This window comes from Staurois parvus, unplaced genomic scaffold (genome assembly GCF_062004578.1).
Source record: "Staurois parvus isolate SC_StPar_1 unplaced genomic scaffold, SC_StPar_1.0 ptg000048l, whole genome shotgun sequence".
NCBI classification, from domain to species: domain Eukaryota; kingdom Metazoa; phylum Chordata; class Amphibia; order Anura; family Ranidae; genus Staurois; species Staurois parvus.
In genome coordinates, this window is record NW_028317844.1 from 22710846 (window position 1) to 22728515 (window position 17670).

The 17670-nt window shown below is 41.9% G+C and overlaps 1 protein-coding gene across 1 annotated transcript in view; it reads left to right on the plus strand.

The window, feature by feature from the left end:
• LOC149470386 (midasin-like) overlaps positions 1-17670 on the plus strand; it is a 232654-nt gene that overhangs the window by 3154 nt on the left and 211830 nt on the right. The window contains exon 2 of the mRNA XM_089665390.1: positions 15394-15620. Coding sequence (XP_089521516.1) covers positions 15394-15620 — 227 coding nt within the window. The remainder of the gene's footprint in view (positions 1-15393; positions 15621-17670) is intronic.

The following is a 17670-nucleotide window of genomic DNA, read 5'->3' on the forward strand; positions in this document are numbered from 1 at the left end:
AATGCACTCCGGATACATTTTTGGTTACCAGTTACACCACACTCCGTTCCAGTGCAGTTTATGTTCCAGTGTGAACTAGGGCCATTGGAATACATAGAAAACACTGCATGCATTTTTGATGCAGAAACAAAGCGCACTGAACTGCAACTAGTGTGAACTAGCCCTTAGGGCCAGTTCACAATACAAGTGTTTGTTACTTTTTCTGCATCCAAAATGCACAGAAAGCAGGTTATAGGGTTGTCATAGTTCACATCAGTGCTTGCAGTTCCAGTTTCAGAAAAAAAAAAAGTAGAACATGCTGCTTTTTTTTCTGCACGGAACTGCACTGGAACACGGTAAAATGCAATGGAACCCATCAAAATGCACTGGAATGCACATACCCCTAATTAAATTAAAGAAAGGGGAAAAATGAACTGGAATGCATAAAAAAACTGCAATGGAATGTGTCAAACTCAATAACGCACTGAAACACCTCAAAAGCGCATCAAATATGCACATGCGGAAACTCACCCCGAACACATCGGGACTGCGTTTCTATAGTGTGAACTGACCCTAAAAAGTATGGCTAAGGATTTTTTTTTTTTTTTTTAGGCCATTCTTCTCTTCTGGATCACAGGAAGACACTTAATTTTACTTAGAATCAGCTGACAGTGGGCTAAAGCCTGTGGATGGCTTAAGTCACAGAGCTGGTCCAAACTCTGGAAGGATCCCAATATTAAAGTGGTTCTAAGGTCTTAAGGTTTTTTTTTTTTTTTTTATCTTCATGCATTCTATTCATGAAGGTAAAAAAAAAAGGACCTTCAGTGTGCAGCTAGCCCCTCCTCCCATACTTACCTGAGCTTAATTTTGATCCAGCAATGTGCACAATGTCAGCGACTCTCGCTCCTCATTGGTTGAGACACAGCCAGTGAGGAGGGGGTGGGGCTGAGCTGCACTCTGCATTTTTTGTGCATACTCAGACAGCTCAGGAACGAGCATACATGAGTGCCCCCGAGCAAGCAGTATGGTAAGTATGACCTGTTTTGTTGTGTTTTACCTTTAGTATCACATTAATGCCGGGATCCACCCAGATGCCTGACAGCTTGCTCAGCCTTTCAGCGTGCCATTGAGAACCTGAGTCAGCTGCTCCTGACCTATCCCTAGCCCAGGGATTCAGTGGACTGTCCAGGGGCTGAGCATAGAGTGGGTCAACGCTCTCTGCTTAGGTGGAACGAGAACTGAGCTATCAGCGGTTGTGTGATTGCTCAGTTCTCAAAAGCTGGTGGGGGACAGATGCTACAATTGAGAGGCAAGTGTAGCGGGTTTTTGTTTTTTGGCTTTTTTTTTTTTTTTTTTTTTTTTTAACTATTCCCACACTTCTCATTTAGGGCCTGTTCTCAACAGGATTGTCCGTTACCGTTCTGTGTAGTTTGACAGCCCATTAGTTTGAATTGGCAGCAAAAATGCACTGAACCATGGAAAAAGTAATACTTTTAAAAATGCATTAATGGTTGAAACATACGTATGTTTGGATCTGACTGGTTTACTGGTTGCTTTATTCTTTTCTCCCACTGTCCCTTCTCCCACCCCTATCCAACCCTACCCTATGTTCTTACCCTTCTTTTTCATCAGCTTTTCCTTACCTACCCCTTTCTACCCTGCCCCATGGTTTGACGAATACAAGTTATAGTGAGGGCTGAATATTTGAATGTCACTCTTGTACTCTTTAAATCTCAAAGTAAAGCTACTCTGTAATGCCCTTCATTTATAAAGAGCATTAGTGTAACAGCTCCTATGATGGCTCAAGTGGTGTTATTAACCACTTGCCCTCCAAAGAATTTACTCCCCCCCCCCCCCCCCCCCCTTTCCTGACCTGGCCATTTTTTGTGATATGGCGCTGCGTTACTTTAACTGATAATTGCGCATTCATGCAACACTGTACATAAATTAAATTTGTCACTTTATTCCCACATATTTCCACAAATAACTTTCTTTTGGTGGTATTTGATCACCTGTGCATTTTTTATTGTTTATATAAACAAAAAAAGACTGACAATTTTGAAGAAAACCTTTTTGATTTGTTATAAAACATATCCAGTAAAACAATTTAAAAAATCAAATTTCTTCATGAATTTAGGCCAAAATGTATTCTGCTACATGTCTGCTAAAAAACAATCCCAATACATGTAAACTGGTTTACGTAAAAGCTATAGCGTCTACAAATGGCGTTCTATATCCCGGAATTTAAATATATATATTTTTTAATACTAGTAATGGTGGCGATCAGCAACTTGTAGCAGCACTGCGGTGGGCGTTCTGACACCGATGACGGGGCAGCACTTTTTAGGGGGGCGGTGCAGTGCCGCCTCCGCACCCCCCCCAACGGAAGGGACACTAAAAACGGAGGTGGGCAGGAGGCTGCTGTTTCCTACCTGGCTCTGGTCCCAGTCCCACGATGATCCAGTCCAGGAAACGCAGCTGCTCCTTCATTCAGTTTGGCCGCTGGATGTTCGCGCGGCTGCTCAGCTCTTTAACCATGTTGGATAATATCTAGAATTCAGCTTAAATTTGACTATCTCAAAATGTGTCTCCTGCAAAAAACCCACCGAAGATACTCTGTGTTGTAACTCCTTAACCTCCTTGGCGGTGTTCCCGAGTGTAGCTCGGGGTAGAATACACTCGGGCTTACTATGCAGCGTTCTCTGGGGGTCCCTGCAGCACTTACCTTGTCCTTCGCTCCCACGATGTGTCCCCTGCAGCGTCCCCGTCCATCTCCTCCGGCGGATGCCGGCATCTGACTTCTGTGTTCCGGTCCCCGTGACGTCGGAACGTTCGGGCGGCGGAACTGGCGGGAAATTTGAAATTTTTAAAAAATGACATTTTGCTGTCATTGCTTTTTCACTGCATTTCACATACATTGTGTCCCCACTGCTTTGTCCAGCGCCCTGCCTGCATTTTGACTGTTCTTTCTGCCTGGAAACTTAGAAAAGTCCATGGCGGCCAAAAAGCGTCCCTTTACATCAAAAGCGGTTTTAGAACAGCGATAGTAAATCAGAACCACTTGCAGAATTGAGTGATAATGATTTGTGGGGAAATTCGTCATCAGACACTGAAAACGATTTTGCGACTTTGCTCAGCGATGTGCGAATTTGCCTCTGTATTTCAAATTTCAGTGTTTTTGGTTTGATTATATTATTGAATTAAATTTATTATTATTATATTTTTTTATGATTATTTATTAAATTATAATTTATGATTTCGTGTTTCAAGTTTTATCATATCCGGAATGTTTAATAGACTCTTTTTCGGATAGATTTCAGTGAGTTATTCCTAAAAATTACAGCCTACAATTAAAAACTACATATTTCCATGCAAAAAAATGGTACCGCTTTCAGCACAAAATTCCTGACATGATCATACCGCCAGGGAGGTTAAATAACCTAAATCTTTTCCCAGGACATTTCAACCCATTTACATTATAAGTCAAACTGTAGTTCTTCCATCCTTCTTATATCTCTTCACCTCAATCCCCTCTTCCTCACTCTCCACGCAGGGTGTCAACCTTCATACCCTCCGCTGCCCACCCCCAACTACCCATCCACCCATCTACCCCACTCACAACCCTACCCTTTTTTAGGCTTATTTGCCTATAAATCTTTTGAGGGTCCAAACCCACCATAGATTTACAACCTTGGGGTTGAACTCCACCGCACCCCCTACTTCCCACCACCCCAGATACCCCCAGTCTATCTAATAAATTCAATATGATTCCAACAATTCTTAAGACCCAACGTTCGAAAGGAGCTACCTCATAAGGGAAAAAAGAGGTAGAGAGAAAAAAAAAAAAGAAAGAAAACAAACTCATCACAATCCCCCTCACTATCCCCCTACCTTCTCCTAACTGCCAATCCTCTTTTTTTTTTTTCCCCTAGCTCCAAAATCTCTCTTCATCATGCCAACCAGGAATCTCTATAATTTGTAAATAAAGTCTATCACAGAAGTCTCAAGTCCTCAGGGAATCTAAAATAAGCTGGAACTCCATTCTTCCATCCAATTAAACACGCCGGGGTACCCCATCTATAGTGCACGTTCTGTTTTTTCATCTGCTCTAACAGGGGTTTCAAAGATCTTTCTCCATAAATCTCCGGTGTTAAATCCGCAAAAATCTGTATGTCCATTTCTCCATATTTATTAATTGATCGACCGTTGATCTTTCTCAATCTCTTCTTTATCTCCAAACTTCTGGAATTGGACAATTATATCTCTCGGTTTCTCTTTTCCACTTCCTTGTTGGAGCGTTGCTATTCTAAAAACACCTTCCAGGTTAACCAATTCTGTTTCAGGTCTATCCATTATGGAGTTTAAGATTTTACAGATTAGGCCTCGTACTTCTTCCCCCTTTGAAAGCTCTGGGACTCCTCTTACCCTAAGATTATACCTCCTATCCCTATTTTCTTGTACCTCTATCTTGTAAAGCAATATTTTTTGATCTTTCCTGATATCTATTGTCCTTTTTTCTAAGTCAGATATATTTGGCATGATTTTGAACTTTTTCCTCTGTCTCCTCCACCCTCAATAACATCTGCCCTAAATCACTCCGTATAATTGCCATTTCTTGCTTTGTTTTTTTCTAGATTTTTAAACATATCTGCCATCTCTTTCTTATTCGGTACTTGTAGTTCACTTTCAGGTTCTCTCATCTCTAAATTTTCTGTTACTTGTTGACTACTACATTTCATTCCCAGGGAAAGTCAAGGGCTACCTTCCAAACTCATTTCCAGTTCACCTTTTTCACCAACACCTTGAGACCTTTCTGGAGTCACATTTCCTTGATGTGTATTTTTTTATCGTACCAGTTTGAGACCCCTTTAGCCCACTACTTTTAACATTTTTATTCTTCATCTCTTCTGTGCGTCTTTTCTTCAAAAAAGGAACCACAGTGAATTAAAGAAATATGCGCCAGGAACCCAAATTTAATGCAGACTTATTGGTGTCCACTTTTGCACTTTATTCTCCTTCTAGGGCTGCTTAATTCATCCTCATCTTATTCAGTCCCCCCAGGGAATCCCTCTTTCACATATCATCTTTTCCCTTTAAGCAACAGTCACTACTAAGCAAAATTGGCCAGCCCAAGCCGCTCACACTCACCCTCTGCTTGCTTTTCTTCTGATGAGACAGCTTCAGGCTACCAGAGGAAAGCTTCAAATGTCAGCTTTGCTCTCTTTAGGGGGGGATTCCTCTGGGTCTCTTCCTCTTTCATATCATACTCCCCTGTGGATAGGTCAATTGCACCCAGGGGAGCAGGCTGCCCATTAAAGATTTTAACCGTGTACTGGGGGTGCGAACCGGCGTCTCCCTCTCACCTCAGGACGCCGGCCTGCTTTTCCCCTACCCAGTACTCCTCCAACAGCTGACCAAGTGGTCACACCGCGTCTCCTCGTATCCCCGGCAACCCCGCACGTCAGCCCGGACTTCCTCCAGCGAGCCTCCGGCAAACCCCGATGCCATGGTCTACCTTCTCCTCACCGCTCCCGGGACCGCCATCTTCATTCCGGGACCCACCACACTTAGGTAGGTCCCCGACACTTAAACATCCAACCCTGCGGGTACCTGGGGCGGTGGAGAAGCCACGGCGAGCACCCACACAGTGCTCTCCTACACCGCCATGGTTAGGCTCCGCCCCCACTTACATGAATATGCTTTACTCTAAGCCAGTGGTCTCCAAACGGCGGCCCCTGGGCCAGATGTGGTCCTTTGCTTACTTTTATCCGTCCCTTGGGGCACTGTTCTTTCCACTGATATGCGGCTTGAAGTCTTCCCCTATCACTAATGATGAGACAGTAATTTCCCCCCCCCCCCCCACAACAAACACTGGGGCAATATTCCTTCAACTGACACCAATGTTAGGGCACTATTTCTCCTACTGACAAGTACAAATTTTTACTCCCTCTGACCACCAAGCCATGGCCTATTCCCATTGATGCTGGAGCATTTTCCACTCTTACTGACTACTGTCTTGCCCCCCTAAAGACTGAAGGACAGTAAACCGGCCATTTGTTTAGGAAGTTTGGAGACCCCTGCTCTAAACCATTTCATTGTAGCTCTGGCTGTTTGTTTAGGGTCATTGTCCTGCTGTAAGGCAAACCTCCGCCCCAGTCCTAAGTCTTTTGCAGGTTTTCTTTTAAGATTGCCCTGAATTTGGCTCCATCCTTTTTCCCATCAACTCTGACCAGCTTCCTAGCCCCTGCTGAAGAAAAACATCCCCACAACATTATGCTGCCACCACCATGTTTCATGATGGGGGTGGTGTATTCAGGCTGATGTGCAGTGTTAGTTTTCCATCACACATTGTGTTTTGCTTTTTAGGCCAAAAAGTTAAATTTTAGTCTCATCTGACCAGAGCACCTTCTTCCATATGCCGATAACTGGCATTTCCCTATTTACATGTGATCAGCTGTGATTGGACACAGCTGATCACATGACTGAGCCGACATCTTCGACTCTTTGCGTTGATTGGTGATCCTCTGTGTCTGAGGGACACAGCGCATTGCCGAGCGCTCCCGGAGCCGCGCATGCTCTGTTAGCATGGGATGATGTCATGACGTCCTCCCAGAACGAGAGAACCACCTTGTGTCCGTCATTTTACTATATGGCGGGCGGGAGGCGGTTAATTGGGACGTGGCACTATGACAATTCCTGGGTGTGACCTCCTGCCACCTGATCGCCCAACTTTTTTTGTTTAATCGTATTGAATTCAGGGTGGAAGCACCCAATTTTTCAGAAATTTATAGGGTGGTTTTCTTTTTGACCTAGTTTGATTTTTTTTTTTTTTTTTTGGCCTAATTGCGTAATTTTGAAACTTGTCAAGTTTGGTATCTATTCAGCATAACATCTTTTTATATTTTAACAAACAGTTGGGCAATATGTTTTTTGTGCATTAAAATTCCAAAAAGTGTTTTTGAAAAATTGCTGCGCAAATACTGTGACATAAAAAATTGCACCACCCACTGTTTGATTCTCTAGGGCCTCGGCTTTAAAAAAATATATTTTTGGGGGTTCAAAGTAATTTTCTAGCAAAAGTTTTTTTTCATTTAAACAAAAAGTGACAGTGGTTAGAGTGGGTGATGTGTGGCATAAGCGTCTGTTGGCTTCGAAATGTCAGGATAGTGGAAGCACCCCCCCAAATGATCTCTTTTTGGAAAGTAGATTCTCCAAGGTATTTGCTAAGAAGCATGGTGAGTATTTTGCAGATCTCATTTTTTGCCGCAAGGTTTTGGTAAAAATGGAAAAACGAAAATAATTTTTTTTTTCCTTTTGCATAACCTTATGACAAAATATCTGAAAAAATACTCACCATGCCTCTTATCAAAAGTATTTTGGGTGTCTACTTTTCAAAAAGGGGTCTTTTTTTTGGGGTGGTGGGGTGGGGGGGGGGGGTACTATCCTGGCATTTTATGGCCTCCTAAACTGTGATGTGTAGTGAGGAAGTGACATGAGAGTAGTTTTCCAAAAATGTGCGGCAAACTATCTTCCGTGGACTCAACATGAGACTTGGCAAATTCCTTGGGGTTCCAACTTTCCACCTTCTTCGGCCTTGTCAAGGTAGCAGGACTGTTGGACAATCTGCAGTTCTGTTTCGCACCTTAGCCTCGGAACTAGCATGGGATAATGAGGCCCTCTATGCAACCTGTTGGCAGGGTCTAGCAGACCGTTTTAAGGATGAACTAGCTGGAAGAACCATACCCACCTCCCTGGATGACTTGATTGCTCTTAGCATCCAGATCGATATCTGCTTCCAGGAGAAAGATCTAGAAAGGGCTCATCCACGTTGCCCTCCAGTGGGTTCTTTTGCTTCTGTTTTCCAGAAAGTCCCTGATCAACTTACCTCTGCAACCGTACCGACGTCTGAAGAGCCCATGCTGTTAGGCCGAACATACCTTACTCCACAAGAGAGATCGCGTCCCCTAAGATTTGGTCTATGCCTTTACTGTGGGGCTGAAGGTCATCTAATTAAGTTTTGTTCTGTCCGCCCACCTCGCACTGTACCCGAAGCTGTGGCCACCACCTCTCCGATGCTTCCTCTTCATTTCCAGACCTTACAAGATGTTTCATGTAGTAAGGCTACTCGCCTGCCTACTCCTATTGCGGGCTCCCTTCCAGTGCTGTCCACCTCTAGTTTCTTACCCTCTTTGCTGCCCAAATCTTCGGTCCCTTTACATATGTTGCAGCTCAGAGCTCCTATGTCGTGACCTTCTGGATGGGTGGAGGTCCCAACATCTGAGACCTCTGTACCATCTGAGTTCCCAGTTTCATGTGCTCTGCATGCTGAGACACCAAAACTCCCTTCAACTGCTTTGGATCCAGACGTGGTTTCCTGTCATATGTTCTCCTATTCTTACTCCTTCTGAGGCAAATGTTTCCAAGAGCTTACATCTGTCAGCTTCTAAGTACAAAGCTGCAGATTGTCATCACCGGGTGAGTCCCAAATATTTCACGGGTGACAAGGTTTGGCTCTCTACCAAGAATATCTGTCTACGGGTACCCTTTTTGAAATTTGCTCCTTGGTTCATTGGTGTCCTTACCCTCCTTCACCAGGTCAATCCTGTCAATCCTGTTGCTTTCAAACTCTGCCTCCCTTCACATCTGAGAATCCCTAATGTTTTCCATGTCTCTCTTCCCCAATAGCGAGTACTTCGGGTCAGTATGAAGCCAAATAAATCTTGGATTCTGAATTCATCAAAGGGAAGCTCTTGTTTCTAATTGACTGGAAGGGATATGGTCCTGAGGAGAGGTGTTTGATTCCTTATACTGATTTTTTTTTGCACCCTGTCTGGTGGAATTTCTTCATCAGAAGTTTCCCCTTAAGCCTGGCCCTAAAAGTGTGGGGAGACCTTGTAAGGGGGGGGGGGGTACTGTCACAAGTTAGCTTGCAGCCTCTTGTGTGTTTATTCTTACCTCCTTGCTGCTCTTGATTCCTTCACATGTGCGTTTGTCTGTGCTCACCTGTGGGCGTTGTCTGCTATCCTCTGGGTTTTATGTCCTTCCCTTTCATCACTTCCTGGGCCGCCTCCTAGCTGACTTGTATATTTAAGACATGCACAGGCTGTCCCACTTTGCCTGAGCAACTTCGTGTTGTTGGAGCTTCCGTATGGTTCTGCTGTGAATCCTGTGTTGTCTGTGTACCGACCCCGGCTTCGTTCCTGACCTTGCTAGTTTTCCACCGGTCCTGACCTTGGCTTGCCCATTGGATTCCCTGTGTCTTTTCCCTTGTACCCTGCTCCCGCTAGCGGTCTCCTCCACCTTAGCTGGGTGTACCTGGGGGTCGCAACCTGGTCCCAGCCTGCTACAAGTCCATCCCCACCATTGGGGTCCCTGGTGAACAAGCAGGCTGTGGCTTAGATTCCGCGCCCTGGGGAACCCCAAGCTGTGGATCTATAGAGCTCATTACCATAGGCATTGACAGAAGGGTTTAGGAATTACAGCTCTTAAGAGTAGCCACCCCCCCCTTTTTTTTTTTTCTTTTTCAAGGGACCAAAAGTAATTGGACAATTGAACCAAAAGCTGTTTTATATCCAGGTGTGGGCTACTCCTTCGTTATTTCTTCATCAGTTAAGCAGGTAAAAGGTCTGGAGTTGATTTTAAGTGTGGTATTTGCATTTGGAATCTAATGCTGTGAGCCTACAGTGGATATAAAAAGTCTACATACCTCTGTTAAAATGTCAGGTTTCTGTGATGTAAAAAAATGAGACCAAATTAATCATTTCAGAACTTTCCATCTTTTACCACCTATAAACTGTACAATTCAGTTGAACAACAAACTGAAATCTTTTAGGTGGAGGGAAGTAAAAATAAAAAAAATAGTACGGTTGCATAAGTGTACACACCCTTAAACTAATACTTTTGTTGAAGCACCTTTTGATTTTATTCCAGCACTCAGTCTTTTTGGCTAGGAGTCTATCAGCGTGGCACATCCTGACTTGGCAATATTTGCACACTCTTCCTTGCAAAAACACTCCAAATCTGTCAGATTGTGAGGGCATCTCCTGTGCACAGCCCTCTCCAGATCACCCCACAGATTTTCGATCGGATTCAGGTCTCGGCTCTAGCTGGGCCATTCCAAAACTTTCATCTTCTGATGAAGCCATTCCTTTGTTGATTTGGATGTATGCTTTGGGTCGTTGTCATGCTGAAAGATGACATTCCTCTTCATGTTCAGCTTTCTTGCAGAAGCCTGAATGTTTTGTGCAAATATTGACTGCTATTTGGAACTGTTCATAATTCCCTCTACCTTGATTAACGGCCCAGTTCCAGCTGAAGAAAAACAGCCCCAAAGCATGATGCTGCCACCACCATGCTTCACTGTGGGTATGGTGTTCTTTTGGTGATGTGCAGTGTTGTTTTTGTCCCTAACCTATCTTTTGGAATTATGGCCAAAAAGTTCAACCTTGGTTTCATCAGACCATAACACATTTTCCCAAATGCTTTAGGAAGACTCCAGATGTGTTTTTCAAAATTTAGCCAGGCTTGGATGTTTTTCTTCGTAAAAAAAAGGTTTCTGTCTTTCCACTCTACCCCATAGCCCAGACATATGAAGGATATGGGAGATTGTTGTCACATGTACCACACAGCTAGTACTTGCCACATATTCCTGCAGTTCATTTTAATATTGCTGTAGGCCTCTTGGCAGATTCCCAGACTAGTTTTCTTCTCGTCTTTTCATCAACTTTGAGGGGCGTCCAGTTCTTGGTAATGTCACTGTTGCACCATATTTTCTCCACTTGATGACTGTCTTCACTGTGTTGCATGGTATATCTCATGCCTTGTAAATTCTTTCGTACTCTCCTCCTGACTGATACCTTTTTACAATGAGATCCCTCTGATGCTTTGAAAGCTCTCTGCGGACCATGGCTTTTGCTGTAGGATGCGACTAATAAAATGTCAGGAAAAACCTACAAAAGAACAGCTGAACTTTATTTGGGGTTAAACCGAGGCAATTTAAATGATGGCAGGTGTGTAATGACTCCTATTTAACATGATTTTGAATGTGATTGCTTCATACTGAACAAAGCTACAGCCCCAGTTAGAAGAGTGTGCACACTTCTGCAACCACACAACCCCCCCCCCCCCATAAAAGATTTCATTTTGTTCTTCAATTTAGTTGTGCGGTTTATAGGGTACAATAAAGGTGGAAAAAGTTCTGAAATTATTTTTCCCACTTGTTTACATCACAGAAACCTGACATTTTAACAAGGGTGTGTAGACTTTTTTATATCCACTGTACATCATGCGTCAAAGGAGCTGTCCATGCAAGTGAAACAGGCTATTGTAAGGCTTCAAAAACAAAACAAATCCATCAGAGAGATGGCAGCAACATTAGGAGTGGCCAAATCAACAGTTTGGTACATTCTGAGAAAAGAGGAATGCACTGGTGAGCTCAGCAACATAAAAAGGCATGAGAGGATCCTGCTATTATCCACCACTGTTAAGAAAAACCCATTCACAACATCCAGACAAGTGAAGGACACTCACTAGGAGGTGGGCATATCATTGTCAAAGTTTACGATAAAGAGAAGACTTCACGAGAGCAAATACAGAGGGTTCACCACAAGGTGCAAAAACCATTCATAACCCTGAAGAATAGAAAAGCCAGATTAGACATTGTCAAAAAAATTTAAAAAAGCCAGACCAGTTCTAGAAAAGCATTCTTTGGATGGATGAAACGAAGATTAATCTGTACCAAAATGACAGGAAGAAAAGTGTGGGGAAGGCTTTGAACAGTTCTTGATCCAAAGCACAAAACGTCATCTGTAAAACATGGTGGAGGCAGTGTGATGTCATGGGCATGCAGGGATGTGCAATTCCTATTGCCCGACACCCGGGACATGTAGTTCTGGGCGCCGAGCAGGTAGTTTTTTCTTCTACCTTTTTAGCCTTGCTGCGGCAGCAGGGCTCATCTGTTACGTGGAAGCTATCGGTGGCAGCCAAAAAATCATCACATGGAGGACTTTTTGTCCCCTATATTATGAAAAAAAAAAGTTAATGGATTTTTTTTTTACCATTTAAAAAAAATGCTAAGTTGCACCCAAGCACATAACATCCCCTCAAATAAAAAATTAAGGCACCCCACATATACGCAAGTACAAAAGTAAAAGCACACGCTGGGGTGCCTACGCATGAAAACGTGGATTGCGATACACGTTTCATATGCGCACGCCAGGATGAGAGCAATAATTCTAGCACCAGATCTCCTCAAAAAAAAAAAAAAAAAAAACGGATTACCTATAAGAGGCTTTAAAAAGGTCACCTACAGAAAAGAAAATATAGGGTACTGAAGTTTCTCGCCATTTCACGAGCGCATGCACATTTTAAGGTTTGACATGTTTGATATCTATTTACTTGCTGCAGCCCCATCTTTTATACTTTACAAAAAATAGGGTAATTTTATTGCTTTTTTTGTGACCTAAAATTAATTTTGTATATTTTTTTACTGAAATTTTGCATTTCCTAGACCTTTGCGGTAATATGCAACATAAAGAATTGGAACTAGCGCTATTTTATTCTACTAGGTTCTCTGATTGCAGAACATATACAATGTTTGGGGGTTTTGTGTAATTTTCAAGCCTAAAATGAATTTTTAAGTGTGCAAAAAAACACAAATTACTCTGGCAGCGAAACGGATAAAGGATAAGCCCGACACTCCGCTATCCTGACAAGCACCCAATCAGTGCTCATTCTACTGCAAGGTCTCTCTGTTCCCTGACAGTCCCCGAGTGCGGTGCTGGAGACAGGCACGGAGGGGAGGAAGCGATAAAACGGAGTAATGTTAAAAATATTAAATGTTTAAGTCGCCGTAAAGCCCATTTTGATTTTAAAAGTCCCAGACATTCCTAACAGCACCTCAGATTTAAATACGGCTTTGGTTAAAATTGACTTTTTTTTTTGATCAGGACAAGTAGATTGGACACCGATTTAAAGGTGGCCATACACTATACAATTTTCTGTTCAATTTCTGCCCAATTTCCTTTAGATTTACCTTCAGCTATGTAGTGCAAGGGCCTGCTTAATTGGATACAATTGAAAGTGTTGTCTAGGTTTGACCTCATATTATATGGTTTTTGGTAAATCTAAACCAAAAATCTCAAAATTGTATAATGTATGGTCAGTCTTAGTCCCTGGACAAGTAGTTTTTTTAAAAGCTTCTATGCCCCTGGCATGCATGGCTTCCAGTGGCACTGGGTCATTGGTGTTTATTGATGATGTGACAAGACAGAAGCAGCCGGATGAATTCTGCAGTGTTTAGAGATATATTCTGTCAGCCCAGATTCAGCCACATGCAGCAAAGTTTATTGGACGGCTCTTCACAGTACAGATGGACAATGATCCAAAACACACTGCAAAAGCAACCCAGGAGCCTTTGAACGAAAAGTGGAATATTCTGCAATGGTTGAGTCAATCACCTGATCTCAACCCTATTGAGCATGCGTTTCATTTGCCGAAGGCAAAACTAAAGGCAAAAAGACCCACAGAGAACAACTGAAGACAGCTGCAGTTAGTGCCTGGCAAAGCATCAGAAAGGAGGAAACCCAGTCTTTGATAATGTCCATGGGTTCCAGATTTCAGGCAGTCATTGCCAGTAAAGGATGCTCAGCAAAATATTAAAAATGAACATTTTATTTATGATTATATTCATTTGTCCAATTACATTTGAGCCCCTGAAAATAGAGGGACTGTGTATAAAAATGGTTGCAGTTCCTAAAATTTGTGCTTGATATTTTATATTCAACCCTTTGAATTAAAGCTGAAAGTCTGCACTTTAAATTCATTTGAATTGTTTTGTTTTAATTCATTCTGGTGGCCTGCAGAGCCAAAAGTATGAAAATTGAAAATTGTGCCTGTGTCCAAATATATATGGATATAACTGTAATGTACCATAGTTAATATAGACGCTATAACCTTCACACAAACCAATTAATATACATGTATTGGGTTTTTTGGGGTTTTTTTTTGCCAAAGACCTGTAACAGAATACATTTTGGCCTAAATTTATGACTAACTTTGAGTTTATTGGGTTTGTTATTTTCTATTTTAGGATATATAATATATATATATATATATATATATATATATATATATATATATATATATATATATATAAACTTTGCTTTTTTTATTCTGTTTATCACAAAAAATAAAAATACCAGTGATTTGATCAAATAGCACCAAAAGAAAGCTGCTAATGTGTGTGGGGGGGGGAATTAAGACATACATTTTCATTTGCATACAGCGTTGCATGACCACGCAATTACCAGTTGAAATAGCCTGGTCAGGAAGGGGGGGGGTAAACCTTCTAGAGCTGAAGTGGATATCATCAATTTTTTGTTTTGGTACTAGGCTATCTCTGTATGCACCATTTTTTTTCACATGCTTACAATGGTCAGCTTTTGTTTGTGTAAAACCTATATCCCAAAAGGGGTAAAAAAAAGTTTTGCTGATTTGGTAAGCTGCAATATAATCTTTTTGCATTTGGATTCAATACTGCTTTTAAACGTATTTTATTTATTTTTTTAGAACTCTTCTTGTGACAATAGAAGCAGTATAAGTAAAGTCAAATGCTATATCAAACTTGGGCTGTCCATACATTATACAATTTTCCTTTAGATTCACCAAAACCATATAATAAGAGGTCAAATCTGAACCGTTTCAGCTTGTATGCAATAAGGCAGGTTCTTGCACTACATAGTTGATGATAAATCTAAAGGAAATTGAACAAGAAAATTGTATAATGTATGGCCAGCCTTAGACTTGGGATGGTGATTGGATTTGCAAGGATTTTTTTTTTCCCCCTCTAATTAGTGTGCTAGGTTGGCCATAGATTATGCATTTTTTTTTTCCTTTCACAGTTTGTGGAAGGAAAGAAAATTGCTAGATTCCACAACCAACACAGTCGGTGTTGAGAGTGGGGGGAGTGTTTTCCTCCAGCAGCCCTGTTGTGTTCTGCCGCTGGGGAACCTTCCATGTCTGCAGAACACAATGATTAGTGTTGCCGGCTAAAGCTGGTATTACTAATCATTTGGGAAAATCTTGTTAGGCTGGTTGTACACAAGTCGAACGACTAAACTTTTGTACAACTAGGGTACCCGTATATGAATTGAAAATCGGCCGGTCTCTGCTGAATCGGCAGAATTTCGATCCTGTATGACTGGCTTTAGTGTGTACATTTATATTGAAATGTGTTTATATACTAACCAGATAAAATGGTACAACATACAAAACCTGATGAACTGATTAGGAAAATAACTACTTAATGGATCATTTCACAAGATGGGCAAAGGTTGTCGCGTGACATACCAATCATCACCAAGTGGCTATCAAAAATGCAAACTGTGTATTTAGTAATTTGTTTGTGTCTTATAGATATGGACTCCTCAAGACAGAGAATCTCTGCTAAGCAGTTTAGCACAATTGCTCTTGGACAAAGAATGCACACTTCTGATTGGACGACAGCTTCGACCATTGCTATTGGATCTTTTAGAAAGAAATGCAGAATCTATAAAATCAGGAAATCAAGTTAATCATGACCTTCATGAGAGGTTATGTGTTGCAATGAGTAAATTGGTCACCCGTCACCCTGATGTCCTCCCGTGAGTATTCATTTGTGGACTTTTTATTGTGTTCGGTTTTTGTTAAAGTGTACTTCTGTGATTTAGCAACTATTGGGTTTGTGGGACACTAAAGAATATTTGGTAATGACGTTTGATGTTTTTAGAAAGTAACTCTTAAAATGAAAGCTTTTCACCCCTCAAAAAATCTTTGCCAAAAACAAACCGATGCTTAAAAGTAGCCTGTTTTATTAGTTGTCGTCTTAAACCTACATCTGAAACAAGACTAGAGCAATGAACAAACAATATGATCTTGTATTCCAGGACTGTGCCTTAAAGTGTTACTAAACCCACATTAGTAATTTCAGTCTATATGCAGTAAATCATGCTTGTTATACTTACTGTGAAACCTGTGGGGTTAATCTTCCGCATTGTGTAAAAAGGCTGTTTGATCCTGTCTTCTCTGATCCTCCCCTTGTACTGTCCCCAATCCATCTGCTGATAGTACAGAACCCTAGTAGACTCTCTTCACATGCTCAGTTTGGTGTGTATTACTAGAGTTTGTTTTTTTTTTTTTCTTTGGTCCTTTGTTAATCACATGCAACCCAATCAGCACTGTCCTGACAGAGGTTCAGGGGTCATGCAACCTCATAGGACAGTCAGGGGAGAATGAAAACTACTCCTATAAGATTAACTAGTGCTTGGACGGACATTGATAGACGTCACAAGGCTGTTTATATACTGCTGATGGGAAAAGGTATTTAGTAGTTTATATTCACTAAAATGATTGCATTCCCATGTACTGTGGGAGACGGGTCATGGGTTTAGTAACAGCATTTTACCTTCTGTTTATGCTCTTTGCCCTAGAACATGTGATGAGATAAACTTCAAAAATTGCCCCAGTCTTCAGTGAAATACACAGAATCCTTGTGGCTCAAGGCCTGGACAGTTAAAGCTGTTTGCAAAAATTGCCTCAAACATATGCCCTTTTTGAAGGCAATTTCTTCTTGGCAAGGCTCATGACAAATTCATAAAAGATGTAACAAGGAGGTTTTAATGGTTTCTTCCCTCAGTGTTCCTAAACCCACAACAGTAAAATCAGTCTGTATATGCAGTAAAGGGGTTAATCCTCTGCATTGTGTAAAAAGGCTGTTTGATCCTGACTTCTCTGATCCTCCCTTTTTTCCATTGTTCCCCCTCTTATGTCCTGATAAGACATATGTTGTGTGGAGTTGCTCTGCACATGCTCAGTTTGGTGTATATTGCCGGAGAGGGTTTTTTTTTTTTTTCCCCGTGTGAAATAAAAATTATGCGGAGGGGTGGTTTTTTGGAACCCCCCTATTTTATATTAAAACCATGTACTATTTTGTCAGTCCCTATAATTAGTATATATATCTAAGCTTTGACAATATTGATGGAAGTAATATATTACAATATTAGCTATAATAAACACAATGCTCAAAGAAGCAAGGTGTCACAAGTTAGCTTGCAGCCTCTTGTGTGTTTACTCTTACCTCCTTGCTGCTCTTGTTTCCTTCACATGTGTATTTGTCTGTGGGTGTCGTCTGCTCTTCCCTGGGTTTTATGTCCTTCCCTTTTCATCACTTCCTGGGCCGCCTCCTAGCTGGCTTGTCTATTTAAGACATGCTCAGTGTGTCCCACTTTACCTGAGCAACTTTGTGGTGTTGAAGCTCCTGTGTGGTTCCGCTGTGTATCCTGTGTTTTTTATCTGTGTACCGACCCCAGCTTTGTTCCTGACCTTGCTAGTTTTCTGCCTGTCCTGACTTCGGCTTGCCCATTGGATTCTCAGTGTCTTCTCCCTTGCACCCTGCTCCCGGTAGCGGTCTCCTCTACCTTAGCTTGGGTGTACCTGGGGACTGCGACCTGGTCCCAGACTGCTGCAAGTCTATCCCCACCATCAGGGGCCCTGGTGAACAAGCAGGCTGGGGCTTAGATTCCGCGCCCTGGGGGGGAACCCCAAGCTGTGGTTTGATAGAGCTCACTACTGTAGACTTGACACAAGGCCTTATTTACAAAGGAAGTAAAACACTAACCAAGAAATCTGAACCAATATTACAGCGTATATAGAAAT